This window comes from Serinus canaria, chromosome 4A (assembly GCF_022539315.1).
Source record: "Serinus canaria isolate serCan28SL12 chromosome 4A, serCan2020, whole genome shotgun sequence".
NCBI lineage: Eukaryota > Metazoa > Chordata > Aves > Passeriformes > Fringillidae > Serinus > Serinus canaria.
The window spans coordinates 17,150,987-17,166,518 of NC_066318.1; the positions used below are offsets into that span (position 1 = coordinate 17,150,987).

A 15,532-nucleotide genomic window follows, 5' to 3' on the forward strand; every position below is an offset into this window, starting at 1 on the left:
ACCAAAAATCCATGTGGCTGCACAGGAGGACCCTGAGATTTGGAAGCACCAGGAGTGGCTGTGGCTGGAGTGCTGCCCAGTGACCCTAGAAATGAAGGACACTCCCTGGGGGTTTAGTTGGGTTTATTTTGCTCTTGCAGGCGGCCACTGACAGGCTGGAGAAGAATAAATAGGTTAAAGCAGAGTGTGGCAATGACAGAGCCCCAACATGGAGATGCTTGACCATGTAACCAGAGTGCTTTGTCACTGTGCCTGATCCCTGTTCAGGCCAGCACTAACCTAAGCTAGTTGGCCAAAGCTTTTCAAACATGCCCTGGACCAACTCAATAGTAATAAAATGTAAAAAAAACATCTTGTAATGCCATAGAGTCATATCCAGTTGTTCCAAGACTGTCAGTCTGTCCCAAAATACTTCTGTCCAAAGTGTGTTGGTGCAACAGGATGCACTTCTGTAGTTAAAATGGTGATTTCTGGGAATTCCTGGATGATGGATTTGGCACCTTGGAAGAGACAGCAAAGGCAATAATGACTACAGTGCTTCAGCCCATGTCAAATCATGATCAGCACCATTCCAAAAGTCAGTCAGGCTCTGTGCTTCTGTCTCCTCTTCCTGTTCCTGCCTTAGCTAATCATCTATGAGGAACACTGCCTGACTTCAGGGCATTGCTTTTTGGGGTTTTCTTCTTTGGAACTGCCTATCCCATACACCCATGCTCCCAGTTAAAGTGGTTACAGGCTGCTCTGCACTTCAGCTGAGCTTTTTGATCGCGATTTCTGCCAGGGCCAATTTCTAAGACAACACACAAGATCCTCTTTCCTCCCAGAGAAGCAAATGTTCCTCATCTAGATCCCCTTTTACCTCTAACCTGCAGCCAGGTCAGTTCTGTAGCTCTATTCAGCTCCCACTCCTGGTGTTGCTCTGGTGCCCACATTCCATGGTCCAGAACAGCAGCTGGCCTGGCACTGCTCTGTGAGCCATGGACTGGCAGTGCTGCAAACTGCTGCTTTCAGGAACACTCTCCCATTTGCAGTTTTGCCACTCAGTCCCCTCCTCACTACCCACACCAAACACAGCACTGTCTTTGCTCAGTCTTACAATTCAGTCAAAAAACCCCAAACCTGCTCTGAGCAAAGTGATGCTGCCATGGCAGAGGCACAGCTGTGCCCTGCCTGTTCCCTGTGTGACTTATGGCACTGTCCCCAGCAGACACAGCTGTGCTCACCGTGAGGTGTGGAGAAGAGGCTGAGCAGGATGATGACGCTGGGCTGGACCCCGTGTTCCACGAGCACTTTGACAGCCTCGATGACCGTGTTCCCAGTACCTGAGAGGCAAAGAGGGGAGAGGGTTTAGGGGTTTTGCCCTGGTTAAGCTGTCTGACAATACCTGTGGTACAGCTGGTGTGACTGAATGTTGACTCTGTCCTTTCCCACTAGAAAGGCATCACCTCTGCACATACTCCTTGTTCTCCTCATGGCAGAACTCGGAGTTGACAAGTAACCTCATCCCAACAAACTCCTTATATTATTAATCTAGAAATGTCTCAGAATAAGAAAAACACTGTTGAGTCTTTTCCCAAGGTAAATTTCATATTAAATTTATATCCAATCTTAATCTCAGCCTTTCTCCCAAAAGCAGCCATGCCCAAACGATTTGCTCTGCATTCACACTGCTGCAGCTGAGAAACGTGTGTCCTGGCACATCCTGATCAATTCCCTGCTCTGTCCCCTGTGTCCTGGCACAGCCTGATCAATTCCCTCCTGTCCCCTGTGTCCTGGCACAGCCTGATCAATTCCCTGCTCTGTCCCCTCTGTCCTGGCACTGCCTGATCAATTCCCTCCTGTCCCCTGTGTCCTGGCACAGCCTGATCAATTCCCTGCTCTGTCCCCTGTGTCCTGGCACAGCCTGATCAATTCCCTGCTCTGTCCCCTGTGTCCTGGCACAGCCTGATCAATTCCCTGCTCTGTCCCCTGTGTCCTGGCACTGCCTGATCAATTCCCTCCTGTCCCCTGTGTCCTGGCACAGCCTGACCAATTCCCTGCTCTGTCCCCTGTGTCCTGGCACAGCCTGATCAATTCCCTCCTGTCCCCTGTGTCCTGGCACAGCCTGATCAATTCCCTGCTCTGTCCCCTGTGTCCTGGCACAGCCTGATCAATTCCCTCCTGTCCCCTGTGTCCTGGCACAGCCTGATCAATTCCCTCCTGTCCCCTGTGTCCTGGCACCGCCTGATCAATTCCCTGCTCTGTCCCCTGTGTCCTGGCACAGCCTGATCAATTCCCTGCTCTGTCCCCTGTGTCCTGGCACATCCTGATCAATTCCCTGCTCTGTCCCCTGTGTCCTGGCACAGTCTGATCAATTCCCTGCTCTGTCCCCTGTGTCCTGGCACAGCCTGACCAATTCCCTGCTCTGTCCCCTGTGTCCTGGCACAGCCTGATCAATTCCCTGCTCTGTCCCCTAAGCCCAGCAGAAAACCCCAGCAGAGCCCCAGGTGAGGCCATTTTCAGGCAGTGCCGCGCTCAGAGGAGCCCGGCTGTCCGTGCTGGCAGCAGCACTCACTCAGGATCGGGTACATGAGCAGCACTTTCCTCCTGTAGATGTCGGGGGGGAACTTGGCGTAGTACACCTTGGCTCGCTGCGTCTCCTCGTCGCTCTGGATCAGGATTTTCCCGATGCGGATGGAGCGGCAGCAGTCCCGCAGGCCCTGCTCCATCGCCTCCCCTGCAGGGGCAGCACAGACACAACAGCACACGGTGACACTGGGAAAGGGGCTGCAGGGACAGGGACAGTCCCAAAGGGACAGTCCCCAAAGGACAGTCTCCAAATGGACAGTCTCCAAATGGACAGTCTCCAAATGGACAGTCCCAAATGGACAGCCCACAAATGGACAGTCCCCAAAAGGACCATCCCAAAGGAATAGTCCCAAACAGACAGCCCCCAAATGGACAGTTTCCAGTGGGACAGTCCCAAGTGCACAGTCCCTGAAAGGAGAGTCCCAAACAGACAGCCCCCAAAGGGATGGTCCCAAAGGAACACTCCCCAAAGGGACAGTTCCCAGATGAACAGTCCCAAAGGGACAGTCCCACCCCTCTGCTGGTGGACAGTTCTAAGCATTAAAACACCTGAAGCTCTTCCCCTTTTTCCCCTGTTTACAGCAAACCGAGTCTCCTCGGTGTTCCTGAGCCCTGGGTTTGGTGCTCCCAGCTGTGCTGAACTCTCACAGGACAGAGCTGGAAAGGTCAGGAGGGGCAGGTGGGGCTTGGGGACATCCTGGTGACAGAGGGTGGGGCAGAGTGTGGGGCCAGAGCTGGCTTTGCCAGCACAGATCCAAAGGTTTGCCCAGCACTGGGCACTGACAGGGACTCTGCCCCCACGGAGCGTGGCTGGGGTGGGGCCCTGGCTCTGGGCACAAGAGGGAAACAGGGGAGGGCACTTGGCCCCTCCCAGAGAACAGCTGCCAGGGAAGGGGCCACAGGAGAGCTGTTCCAGCCCTTTGTCTCCTTAAAGGTTAATGGGAGATATTCCTGGACATTCTCTTATCAATGATACTTAAGAAAGAATTTGGGTAAACCTCTTGTTGCACATCTTTGAAAGGAAGTTGCTTCCAGGTTTCCAAAGCACTTAATGTGTGTCCTTCAGCAGCCAGCAGCACCTACCACTTCTCATGATGCTGACCCCGCAGTTTCCCTTTTCGAATCGGACTCCTTCGTACTTGTGTCCTGTGAGGAAAGAAACCAGGGCTCAGTGGCTGCTCCCTTCTGCCCTCTCTGAGCAGAGATGGGTCTGGGTCTGTCACTGACTGATGGCAACACATGTGACACCAATGCTCAAGAGGTGAAGTCGCTGCTGTTTGATGTAAAAAGGAGCACAGGTAAGGGATGGTGCCTCCTGGGTGGGTGTCGGAACTCTGTCTGCTTCCTCAGTTGAGGGTTTGCAGTTCATCATTTCTCTAAGTGGAAATAAAGCCACACCAATGCTTTACTGCAGAGAGGGAGTGTCACCCTGCAGGGATGCAAGTGCAGTTCTCAGGGGGAACAGGACTCAGCTGGTGGACATCTCACAGGGGTGCTGTGGGTCACACCATGGAGCTGAGCACTTCCCCCAACCTGCTGATGCACTCAGCAGCTGCCTGAGTACTGCACACCTGAGGATCTGTAACCTTACAGATCTTGACAGCTGACAGGAGGAACCACAACTCCTGCAATGGTTTTCTCTAATGCCACTTTGCATTTCCTGCTCATCCTCACTCCCAGCTGGCCCCAGCTGCAGGGCCAGATTTAGGCTGGCAAGGCAAAGCTGCTTGTGCCAAGCACTTCTTCCTTGATGGGCATGTGAAATGTCACCAGTTTTAGTTCAAGGCTGTGGTGTGGGCAGGTGAACTGATCTTGCACATACACTGGTACATTTTCGTCATGGTTTTGCAAGATCACTGTTATCCTCAGTGAAATGACAGTGTTGACTGTTTTGCTCAGTTGTGATATGTGCCTTGTAGGTTTCTAAACCAGCAGGGACAGTCACTCTGCCCTCCTCAGAGATCCCCAGGGAAGTGCTCGTGGCACCAAGTCTGTCAGAGTCCAAAGACCATCTGGATGTTGTAGGGTTCAGTTTCAGGCAGTTCTCTGAGGAGCAGGGGGTTGGACTCAATGATCCTCTGAGTCCCTTCCAGCTCAGCATATTCTCTAACTCTTGGAATAATTCTTTCTATTTTGATATCAGTTCCACCTCCAGTCCTACCCAGGCCAGGGTGGTTTCCCACATACCTGTCGGAGTGGTCACAGTACATTCTGTGTAGGGCAGTTGGTTCAGTCCCTCTTCAACCACGAGTCTGATCTGTGGAACCAAGGAGATGAGTCAGCTTTAAGGGATTGTTATCTCTGGAGATAAGGCACTCCATGGCAGTAGTGGTTACAAGGGCTGGGTGAGGCCCAAGGGTCTAAAAGGGCCTCTTACAGCAATTAGGGACTGAATTTAGAGACCTTTTGGGGGTGAGGCCTATGTTTTGGCCACAAATCAAACAAAGGCATTGAAGAACAAAACTGGGAGAAGAGAGGGGTTCATAAGCAACCATAAAACTGACTTTATTTACATCTGGTAGGCAGAGGCTTCACAGACAAATGATTCTCAACAGATGAGTGAGGCACCAATGTCACTCCATTTGCTGACAGGAAATCCTGGTGAGGGAAAGGTGAAGCTCCCCCTCAGCCAGGCTCTATTTTCACATCCCTGTTTCTAGGACTAAACTGCAGCTGGGCTGCCAGAACAGCCCCAGAAGCTGCAGCAATGCACTCACACCACCAGTGCCCAAAGACAAGTCAGCAGGTCTAGGAATCTCTTTATCACCTTCACCTCCCAGCTCTGGTTTCCAGGTGCTGCTGCAATCCCTGCGCTTTTGGATGGTCCAGGTGGAGGGGCAGCTCATGAGCCCCCAGCCCTCCCCCTGCAAAGTACCAAACACACCTGCAGCCAGAATGACTGTCCTGGAGGATGCTCTGGGGATTAAAGATGTGAGAATTCTCTCTGTTCATGAGCCAAAGATTCACAGCCCAGAACTGCTCAAGGAAAGCTACTGCCAAGCAAGAGCTTTAACTAAAAAATCACTGATTATTCAAAATTCACTGTGGGATGGAGAGTGAGGCAACGCTCCTGAGATGGAGCAGGTGTACTGCTCACTTCAAGGCAGTTCTTATTCCTGAGGGCAGCCTGGAAGGTTTTCCTGCCCTTCCATTCTGCCCCAGTTCCTGGCACACAAGCAGCCTCTGCTAGAAATGGTCCTTTATATTTATAATCTCTCTTTCAAGGTATTTTTAGTCATTTTAGTACAACTTTTTCTTCCTAGAGCTCTGTTTGTGGCAGCCATACTCAGAGGTTGTGGTCAGTTTCTGGGACATTTATACCCAATTTTATTTTATGTTTTTGAACTTACTTCAACAACAACAACAAAAAAAACAATCTATTTGCCAGGTTTGGAAGAAAAGCCTTTTTTATTTTTCTGTAGTGCTGACATTGCTCCACATAATCTGCCAAAAGTTTGGAGTAATCCAGTAAAGGTTTTATGGTCAAATAATCTCTGTGATCTCCCTACACTTATCAGTGTTTTACTCAGAGGCTGGAAGGATTCTTTGTAAATTTGTCAGTGTTGATAAAACATTTATTTTTGCACTGTGCTTCCTGCCACCTCCACCCTCAGGGATCAATTTCCTCCTCTTTTCTCTCGTGCCCCAAGAACCAGCTGCTCCTCTCCCAGAGAGGTGGCTGCCATTGCTTAGAAGATAAAACCAGTGTTATTACAGCCTCTCATGAAACAGGAAGTAAAGCTTTGGTCCCAAGGTAGAAAATCCCCTAGCCCATTATGTGTGGCTTTTCTTGGAAGCTCAAGAGGAGGAAGAACATCCTCTGCATCTGTACAGCTCTCTGCAGCTCAGCATTTCAAACCACTTTGAATGCTCACCCCCTGAAAGAGGCAGGAGGGCAGAAAGGTGAAGTGACCTGGTCAGTGTTACACAGGGAGCTGCTGGTAGGGCTGAGAAATGAATTCATGGCTCCAGCTCAGGCCTCCAGTCACCCCCCAAAATGTGCTCTCTGCTGCAGAGCAGCAGCACTGTGACACCAGTTCAGTGCCTCCAGTGTGGGTGCTGGGAGCAGGGGAGCCTCCTGCCCTAGAGGAGCTCTGTGCCCTTCCCACCACCTGCCCTGAGTTCCAGCTGTGCCCAATTCCACCACCAGCAGCCACAAGGACTGATTATCTCCCATGCCAGGAGCTGCTTCTCCTCCTTCACAAACACCACACAGGTTTGTCTTGTCCTTCCTCCTCATGGCTTTAACCTCACTTCTTTCCCTTCAGGATCCCTGGCAGTGACTTTCAGACATTGCCTGCCAACCTCCACCACCCACTAACCCCTTTTTCTCACAAGTACCTTCAAACATTTCCTTTGTGTCATCCCCTTATGTGTGAAACGAACTGCCAGAAGAAAAAACTGCACCACCAGAAATCCATCACCTTTAGAATCCCTCCTTAAGACCTCTCCCTCTGGTGACCTCAGGAGACACTGCCCCTAACAGCTGCCAGGGTTGCTTAACTTCATTCTCTTCATTCTCCTTCCCAAGCTCAACTTCATTCTCATTTCCTCCCTGCAACAAGGTGCATTTTCTTCCCCCATAATCCCACACTTTTCTTCATGCATTGCCTCTTGCATTAAACTCTGTTTGCTCTCTGGGTGAAAAACATGGCAAGTCATAACTGTTTGCACCTTGCCAAGCTCAGTAGAGACCACATTCCACATGAAATTATTACTGTTCTTTGTCACACCTAAGAAAAAAAATCAGAAAATGAGAGTCCTACATATTCTTTTGTGCAAAATTCCTCCCACAAGATGGAAACCAGAGCAGCAGGTGCTGTGGCAAGGAGCTGCAGCACACACAGGCTCTCTGGCTGTGCTGGCATAGAGGACACTGCTGCAAGGACCTGAACTCACTGCCTGGATCTGCAGCTTCCAGCAATGAGAGGGGAAAAACAATCAGTGTTTGCCTCAGAACAGGGCAGGACACCCCAGAAAGGTGAGAAGGTACTTGGAAAAAGGTCCTTCACACTAATTACTGACAGTAAGGTACTGGAATGCAGGAAACATCCTCAAGAAGGGGAAAGTAGGGGGGAAAGTGGAAAGCCATGAAGATAAACAGCACTGCAGTCACAATCTTAGCTTGTGGTCATATCTAAGCCTGAGCAAGCCTGGATTAAGCTTGGGCTCATCACAGGAGAGCTGCCTGCTGTGGCTGTAACTGTGAATGGTCTCTGGACTATGCTGGAAGGGGAAAACCACTTCCCTCTGTTAATGAGAGTGGATTGCAAAAAGCAAACATCCTTGTGGACACAAGCTAGTGTGTGTAGTAGCAAGTGCTGGGATTTTCTTTAAGCTTGTAATTTAAACGAGATAAAGGCTACACTCCCAGCAGTCTTTGCTCTGACTTACTACAACATGTAAGTTGAAAACTTCAAACTGCTCTGTCCCTGCCAGTAACCACCACATGGCTGAAGACAAATTCTCCATGTGGATGCACCCAGAGCTAATAATCTAATATACACCAAGTGCCAGGAGGCACTTCTGCATGCAAGCAACTGGTAAGATCTAGGCTGTAAGAAATTGTACTGCTTTGTTCACAAGATCAAAAGTGCTGCTTCAAACTAAAACTCAATTATCTGCAACCCCTCTGCATCTGTTTTTTGAACAGAATTTTCTTATTACTGCAGGTCTCTGTCCTCAAGTATCTGTGTCTGGTAACACCATGGTTTCTGGAACCTGTTGAGATGAAACAGTGAACACAAGTCCCCGTACAGAAAGTTGCAGTCACACAGCAATTTCCTTTGGGTAGAAAAGTTGCTGCCACACTACCATTCCTCTGTCCTGAAAGACCCATTTCATGGAAGAGTTGCAAAGTACAATATCAAGAAGAAGAAATTCTTCACCTACCAGACGATCAGCAGAAAATACGAAGTCTCCTCTACTGGATTTCCTGAAAAAGGTAATAATTTACATTTTAAACTGGGTAATAACTTTAAGAACACTGCTTAAATACAACATTAAATACTATATTCCAAGGCAGATCAGAGAAAGGTCTCCTATCATACACTGAATTTATCCCAGAGGTTCTGCATCCTGAGTTTCCTGGTTGGTGGCAGAGATGCAGTGACCCAGCACTGGGGTTGGGCTCTTGCTGCTGGCAGTGCTGCTGCTCTGTACCAGTAGCAATTAAACACAAGAGGATGATGTTCTCTGGGTTTCCCATGGTACTGCTGCTCCAGCTCAGTTCCAAAACACCTCCTGAGCTCAGATATTCCTGCATTCCCTGCAGCTCTGAGCAAGTGAGCTTTGCTTGCCTGTCCTCCAGTCAGACAGAAACTGTGGGGCAATGATCATGCAGATCCTTAATCCAGGGCTGACAACACACCTGATAAACAGGAGATACACCGTGTCTTATCTGGAGCTCACTGAGTGTGATTAGATCAGTGAATGTGAGGTTAAACTGAGCAGGGATTAATGAGCATTCCCATGAAAACACCTCTCTGCCTCTTACTAGTTTGGGTACAACCTTTTGTTGGTGTTCCTGTGTGGCTTTTGGCCCTTTCAGAAGGCAAAATGAAAGGTTAAAAGCCTGAATTCTAAAAGCAGCTTTAACACCTTGCTTTCCATGCCAAGAGCAACTCTCACTACACCAGAACAGGACACATTTCTGATCAAGGAGCCAACACTCACAGGACAGTGGCTTTGAAAACCCTCAGACACAGCACCAACATGGTAAGAGGTACTTTTAAATTAAATGTTCTATTAAACCCTCTCATGTTTTCAAACCCTAATACTCTGCATGTCTCCTTAAATACCATTTTGTATTTAATCCCCAAGATTCTGAGACACCTCATGCTTACATGAATGAAAGTCAAGAGGTTTCCCTGCTCATTGCCTAGGAACCAGTCTCTTATTCCCACTTTAAAAAAGAGGTTTTCAAAGAGCAATAGCTTAATCTAGTTTCATTCCTTGCATTAATAACACACTGTTAAAATACTGTTTGCTCTTTTTTCTCCCCCCCTTTTTTCTGGTACTGACAGGATATTCCTAACTTTCTGCTCCTTTGACATTAACTAGACAGGCAATGCTCGAAAAGACCCCAAAACTGGGAAAAAAACAAAAACAAAAACAAAACAAAACAAACAAAAAAAAAGAAAAACCCAACCCCAAATCTGTACAATTATATGACCTGATTTTATTAAGGCTTTTGGAAAGTTTCATACTTCTCTCTGCAGTGTAGATATTATTTTTAAAAGAGGGAAGTAGCCAAGTGGCCTATCTAGGTTCTTCCAGAACCTAGAAATTTCAGAAAATTTAGCTGAATTTCATAAATATGTGTAAGACAGACCCAACAATGTCCAGATCACAGTTTTGCCTGCAAAGTGATAACGTGTTCTGAGTGAATACTCTGAGATATTAATGCAGATTATGAAGCTTAGACCCAACTCCTCTGTCCTTGCAGAGACACAGATGTTCCTCTGCACAGTTCACTGAACACCCTTCATTGGTCATACCTGGTTTTTGAGAAGGGGAGAGCAACAGAAAATGACAGTGCATACAAATAACAGTAATACAGAAAATGTCAGACCATGTGTACAGGAGCAGCTGGAAAGCTGCAACCACAGCTCAAACCCCACATCCTATCAGAATTGCCAGGGGGGCAGGGAAAAAAATGGTTTTATGTGAAAACACTGTAACCTGTTCTTCCTAAATACCAGCAAGAAATACATAAAGCAACAATTCATGTCAGACTAGAAACTGTTTCAGCTGTTTCATCAAGTAACAGACAACATCTAAAAATATGAGGCATTAAAACCTAACTTGTAGCAGGAACATTGTGTTACACAATATAAGTGATTTTCACTTTGTTTCTGAAGGCAGGGGAGTGTGGCTGATATCACAGAGTCTGTCTTGGGAGGTGAGAAGAAATGGGTTTTTTGGGACTGTGTTGTAATATAAAGTAGCTGCAGGGTTTCTTCCCGCTTTAGCACTTGGTACTAGTGACAAACACTGTCAGGTCTGCAGGTATTGGGGCTTCAGTAATTCCTGTTTCTCTCATTACCTCACAGAACTTGTTGAGAGACACCCAGGGTGAGGGCCAGGCTGGAAAAAAGCCACTTCCCTACAGATGATTCATAAAAGGTTTTTAAGAAAACTGAAAGCACTGGATGAGCTGTTGGCACTCAGGGAGATGATGTAGCTGGGAACAGGTCCCTGTTCTACCTGCAGCACTTCAGCACTTTAAACACTGGACTGCAGTGTTTAATTATTTCCATGCAGGGGCTGGGATGCAGAGGGATCCCACCTTCCCTGCCTGCAGCAGTTGTCCTTAGCCAGCACAGGTGAGTTACACACTCCTGAACCCCCTGCTCTGTGCAGCAGCCAGGACTGCACATCCAGCCACTCTGCCACCTGCATTTCTATGTTATGATTCTGTTCCTTAGGGAATAAGAAGCTTTAGCAGAATACCACAGAATGATCTCACCCAACAGACACAAGAACCTCAAAATATCTGGATTTAAATTGTAGATCCTGTTAAATCATGAGTTAAAATGACACTGCCAGCCTGAGCTAATGAATTTTCTTCTATACAAACACATCACTGCACTATTCATTTCAGTTTCCAGATCCCTGGTTCACATCTGAGACTAGAAATCACCCTGAGATCATTCTCTCCTTGTAAAGAGACTGTAACTGCTCTAGAATGTTCAGTACTTCAGTGCATCAGCTCACATCCCATCAGAGCACTCGAGGTCCATATCCCACTCAGTATAAAAGGCACCCATTAAGCACTTGCTGAGCACAAGACTGACAAGGCTGAGGGAAAATGAGAAAACCCAGGCACAGTGAAGCTGAGGTGATCTAACCATCTCCCCGACTCTGACACACAGACCAAGTTCTTGTTAATTTTAAGGAAGCAAAAGTGCCATTTCAGTCTGCCAGGAGAACATCCCTGTCCCAGCCAGCCACCTCTGAATCCCATGGGACACCATCACCAGCAACATGGAGGTGGGTTTTTCTTTACAGTAATACCAATTGAAAGGCCATGATTTCTTTCTCTGAATCCTCTCAGGAACAAGGAAAAGGCTTTCCACTTCTCTGAGCAGCTCATGCTATGGACAAAAGAGTCCTCAAAGCCTTCTGCACCTGGCTGACCAGACCTTAGCTCCATCCCAGCTCACTGGGATTATCTGTCTGAGTATTTACCCCTTCCCCACTTACAGGAATTGTTCAAATTAACTGGGTTTTTTTCCTACTTTTGTTGCATTTCTCACTCCCCAGGAGCTTGCCTTTTAATGTCTGCCATTTTCAGATATTGCTGTATTTAGAACGTCCATCCTCTGCAGCATTGAGGGTTCTAAATATTCTCCTTGAGTTAAGGTGTTATCTGCTCTTTTTTAACCCAGAAAGTCTAAGTGACAGGGCTCTAACTGCCTGTAGATGACAGCTTCTCCTTCTTCCAAGCACTGTATGTCAACAACCTCTCTTCAGCTTAAATTGGATTTTTTGACCAGTAGCTGCTCTGAGGCACATTGCTGCCAGTTCACAAACACAGTTCTGAGGAGGAGGAGTTTCTTTTAGCACCTGGTTTGAATGCTACAGTAGCAACAGAGTTGTCTTATGAACAGTGCCTAAAAAATCCTCTTCTCCTTTCAGCATCTTCCTGAATGACAGGTATGAAAATAGGTCAGTCCGAGGTCTCTTAATGAGATGCAACAGAATTCCTGGAACAGAACACAAAAATAATATTTCCCTACTGTCCTTACCTACAAACCCAACCTTTCTGAGCAGGCTGCTATCCCATTTTCCTCACTGGTTGGGAAGGGAGCTTGGAAGTGACAGTCCCATCCCTACTTCCAGGGCAACATCACACTCAGAATAAAGTACAGCCTGTGATTGCTGCAGCTGCTCTCAGTAATTCACTGTTTACAAGTCCTATTCTAGACTTCCTCTTACCAAAGTCTTGTGCAATAAAGCAGATGTAACTCCAAGAAATGTCCTTCAAGCTAAAATTGCAGCTGCTGCTTTCTGGATAAGCTCACTGTAGCCAGAAACCTCTTAAATGTATTTGAAAGAAGTCAAAACCCATGTACAACAAAATAATAACAAAACCCCTGAGTAAAGTAATTACACTGCTAATATTTGTCTAGACATCAAAATTATATAGTTTTCACTAACCTCAAAACATTTCAGAGGCTATCACCAAGCCTGGTTTGGATTCCCTCTCTGTCTCTCTCTGCTTAGGCCACTCCAGATTCCTTTTCTGCTCCAGAGAGAAGCTGCCAGCTGGGTGTTCTCACCTGCAGAGATCTTCTGGGTGGTCTTGCCACAAGTGCCCTCCTTACATCAAGACTGCCCTGCCTCCAGTGTTCCTGCTGCCAGGTTTTGTTTTTCCCACAATACTTTGAAAATTAAGGAAAAGCCTCTACAAACTAGTTTAAGGTAAGGAGGCTCAGCTAAGTTAATAAAAATAACAGAAATACTGTTTTTGAGAAATGGTGATCAGTTTTGCATTAAAAAATGAATTACTGTTAGCTACAAAGCTGAGCCTCAAGAGCCAGAAAACAGCAAAACATGGACTATGAACTTGGACAGATGTGAAACACAGCAAGGAACAGTGTCTCTGCACTGACTTATTGCAGATGTCAGGAAGCCACTGTGTCACAAGAAGAGTTTTAATCAGAACATGATCACTATTAATAGGCCTGATTTCACACCTCTTTGCTGATGGTTCTTGCAAACCAGTAGTTTTTAATAAATAGACGGATGGTACTGAAGTTTGTTTAATTTTGTATGCTATATTTAACACCTTCCACTATCACCTTCCCAGTGCTGAACAAGCACAGCTACAAACGTGATCACTGGGAAGGACGTGTTCAACACCTGAGCTGCGTTGTGGAACACGGTGCTCACAGATGTCTCCAGTTAGAGCCTGGGAACGGCTCCCCGCCCCATCTTGCCTGCAGGATGCGATCTCCAGAGAGTTGTAATGAGCCCCAGCTGCTGCCGGGCCCGACCGCGGGACCCTAAGGTACAGCCTCCTTTCTCCAGGGCTTCACACACACTGTAGTGCAAGCTCCTTGGGCTGATGATGTGGCACGCAGGCTCTGTGCCGCTCGCAGGGCGGAGGTGAACAAACACCCCCATCAGGGACCGTCCAAGTGCGTGAGGGGTTTAAAGACCCGCCCAGCCGCTCAGTCCCTGGCAGTCCCGCGGCGGGGAGCGCAGGGAGCCCCGGGAGCGCTGCCGGCCCTGGGCGCGGGGCGGGCCCTGCCCTGCCCTGCCCTCGGGCCCGCCTCACCAGACATGGCCGCGCCACCGGCCCAGGCGTTCCAGCCGGCACACGCGGCACGGCAGCGCGTCCCGCCGGCCTTGGGCTCGGCCCTCGGGCCCGGCGAGACCCCGCAGGCAGCGCCCGCCACGCTGCCCTCCGGCGGCAGCGCCGAGCCGGGCAGCCGGCACCAGGGCCCGGCTGAGAGCGGCTCGGCGGGGCTACGGCTCCCTGGAGAGGAAAGGATGAAGTGAGCGACAAGCGACGATCCCCCTCCGTCTCCCCGGCCCGCCGCAGCCCCTCCCCGGCCCACCCCGGCCCGGCGAGCTCACTTGTCCCTGATGATGGTCTGCAGCTCCCGCAGCTGGTCGTTCATGGGCAGCAGCTTCAGCTGCGGCCCGATGGCCGGCACGCCGCCCTCCCCGGCGGGGACCGGCGCCGCCGCCACCACCCCATTGCTGCTGCTGCTGCTGCTGTCCGGGCTGGGGCAGCCGCTGTCCTCGCTGGGTTCGGCGAAGCGGATCAGCCGGGAGCCGCCGCTCGCCGTGGCCGTGGCGGCCGCCGGCGGCTCATCCTGCGGCCGCGAGCCGAGGCGCTGGTTCTGGCAGGGCATCGCCTCCATGCGCCGGGGCCGCGCCCCCGTGCGCGCCGCCGGGGCGGGGGAGGCACGCCCGCCGCCCGCGCTCCATTGGCGGCCGGCGCCGCCGCTCAGGCCCGCGGCGGGAGCGCAGCGCGGGGGCGGGACCGGCACCGGGGGGGCACGTCCTACGCCGGCCCTGCCCCGGCCCTGCCCCGGCCCTGCCCCGGCCCTGCCCCGGCCCTGCCCCGGCCCTGCCCCGGCCCTGCCCCGGCCCTGCCCACACTGCGCGCTCTCGGAGGGTCCCCGGGAACTGAATAAAAGCCTCCTTTGGGTCACTGTTTTTAAATTGAGAAAGGAGGCCAGTGGGGGTTAGAAAATGAACAAGGTTTTTGGACCCCTTTTTTTCTTTTCAGCAAATATGTACAAACCATTGCCAGGACCTTACACATCAATGCCAAACTTTCCAAGGGACACCCATACAAACACTGGGACAGGGAAGGGATAGATCCTTCTGCCAGAAATTAATCTACTGACTGAAATTCCTGAAGGCTGCTTGCTCTGTGCATTTTGGACCTCTAACAGGAGGTGGACTCCCAAAGGGCCCAGGAAACACCTCCCAGGAAAATGCAGCCCCTCCACTGCCTGAGATCAACAGAGCACCGAGAGTCACTGAAGCCCACGAGACTGACAGGAGATGAAAAAGGAACCGGATTTCATGACTTACTGTCCAATACTTAATGAAATACTTGAAGACTGTTGCAGCAATATACAAGCAATACAACAAAGAATAGGCTAAGAACAGTAGAAAGAATTTGTAGTTAGAAAATCCAATGCAGTTATTCACCCTGGAGGACAAAAGCAAAGTTGAAATCAGCATTGGTGCAGCACACAGTGGTTGAAACACAAAGAGCACGAACCAGTTTGGGGGGTTTGAAACCCCTGGATCACACAACCGAATTTGCCAACAGCAGCTCCCCTTAGTGGCCGAGAGGGAACAGAGCTGATGGCTCTGCTTTTCCCTCCAACCCTTCCTGAGGGCCCAGGAGAAGCACAGTTCAGATCTTTGGCATTGGTTTAAGGTTGGCACCACAGGTAAATGGGTCACAGAGGCAGCAGCTGTTCCTCCT

At 49.5% G+C, this 15,532-nt stretch overlaps 1 protein-coding gene across 1 annotated transcript; it reads right to left on the reverse strand.

Annotated features, from left to right (window-relative positions):
- Positions 1-106: 106 nt before the first annotated feature.
- UPRT (uracil phosphoribosyltransferase homolog) lies at positions 107-14,462 on the reverse strand. Its single transcript, XM_050974385.1, has 7 exons — positions 14,158-14,462; positions 8,461-8,503; positions 4,756-4,825; positions 3,652-3,714; positions 2,555-2,716; positions 1,224-1,322; positions 107-500 (listed from the first exon to the last, which is right to left on the reverse strand). Exons 1-7 carry the CDS (start codon positions 14,445-14,447, stop codon positions 394-396), a joined length of 834 nt encoding a protein of 277 aa, XP_050830342.1. The 5' UTR covers positions 14,448-14,462; the 3' UTR covers positions 107-393.
- Between the last annotated feature and the right edge of the window lie 1,070 nt (positions 14,463-15,532).

Bases quoted from the DNA above. Each gene is read 5' to 3' on its own strand.
- UPRT (XM_050974385.1), bottom strand. From the start codon at position 14,447: ATGGAGGCGATGCCCTGCCAGAACCAGCGCCTCGGCTCGCGGCCGCAG. The intron at 8,504-14,157 runs GTGAGCTCGCCG...TACCTTTTTCAG, and splicing joins CAGACCATCATCAGGGACAA to GAAATCCAGTAGAGGAGACT. The intron at 4,826-8,460 runs GTAGGTGAAGAA...TTGGTTCCACAG, and splicing joins TATTTTCTGCTGATCGTCTG to ATCAGACTCGTGGTTGAAGA.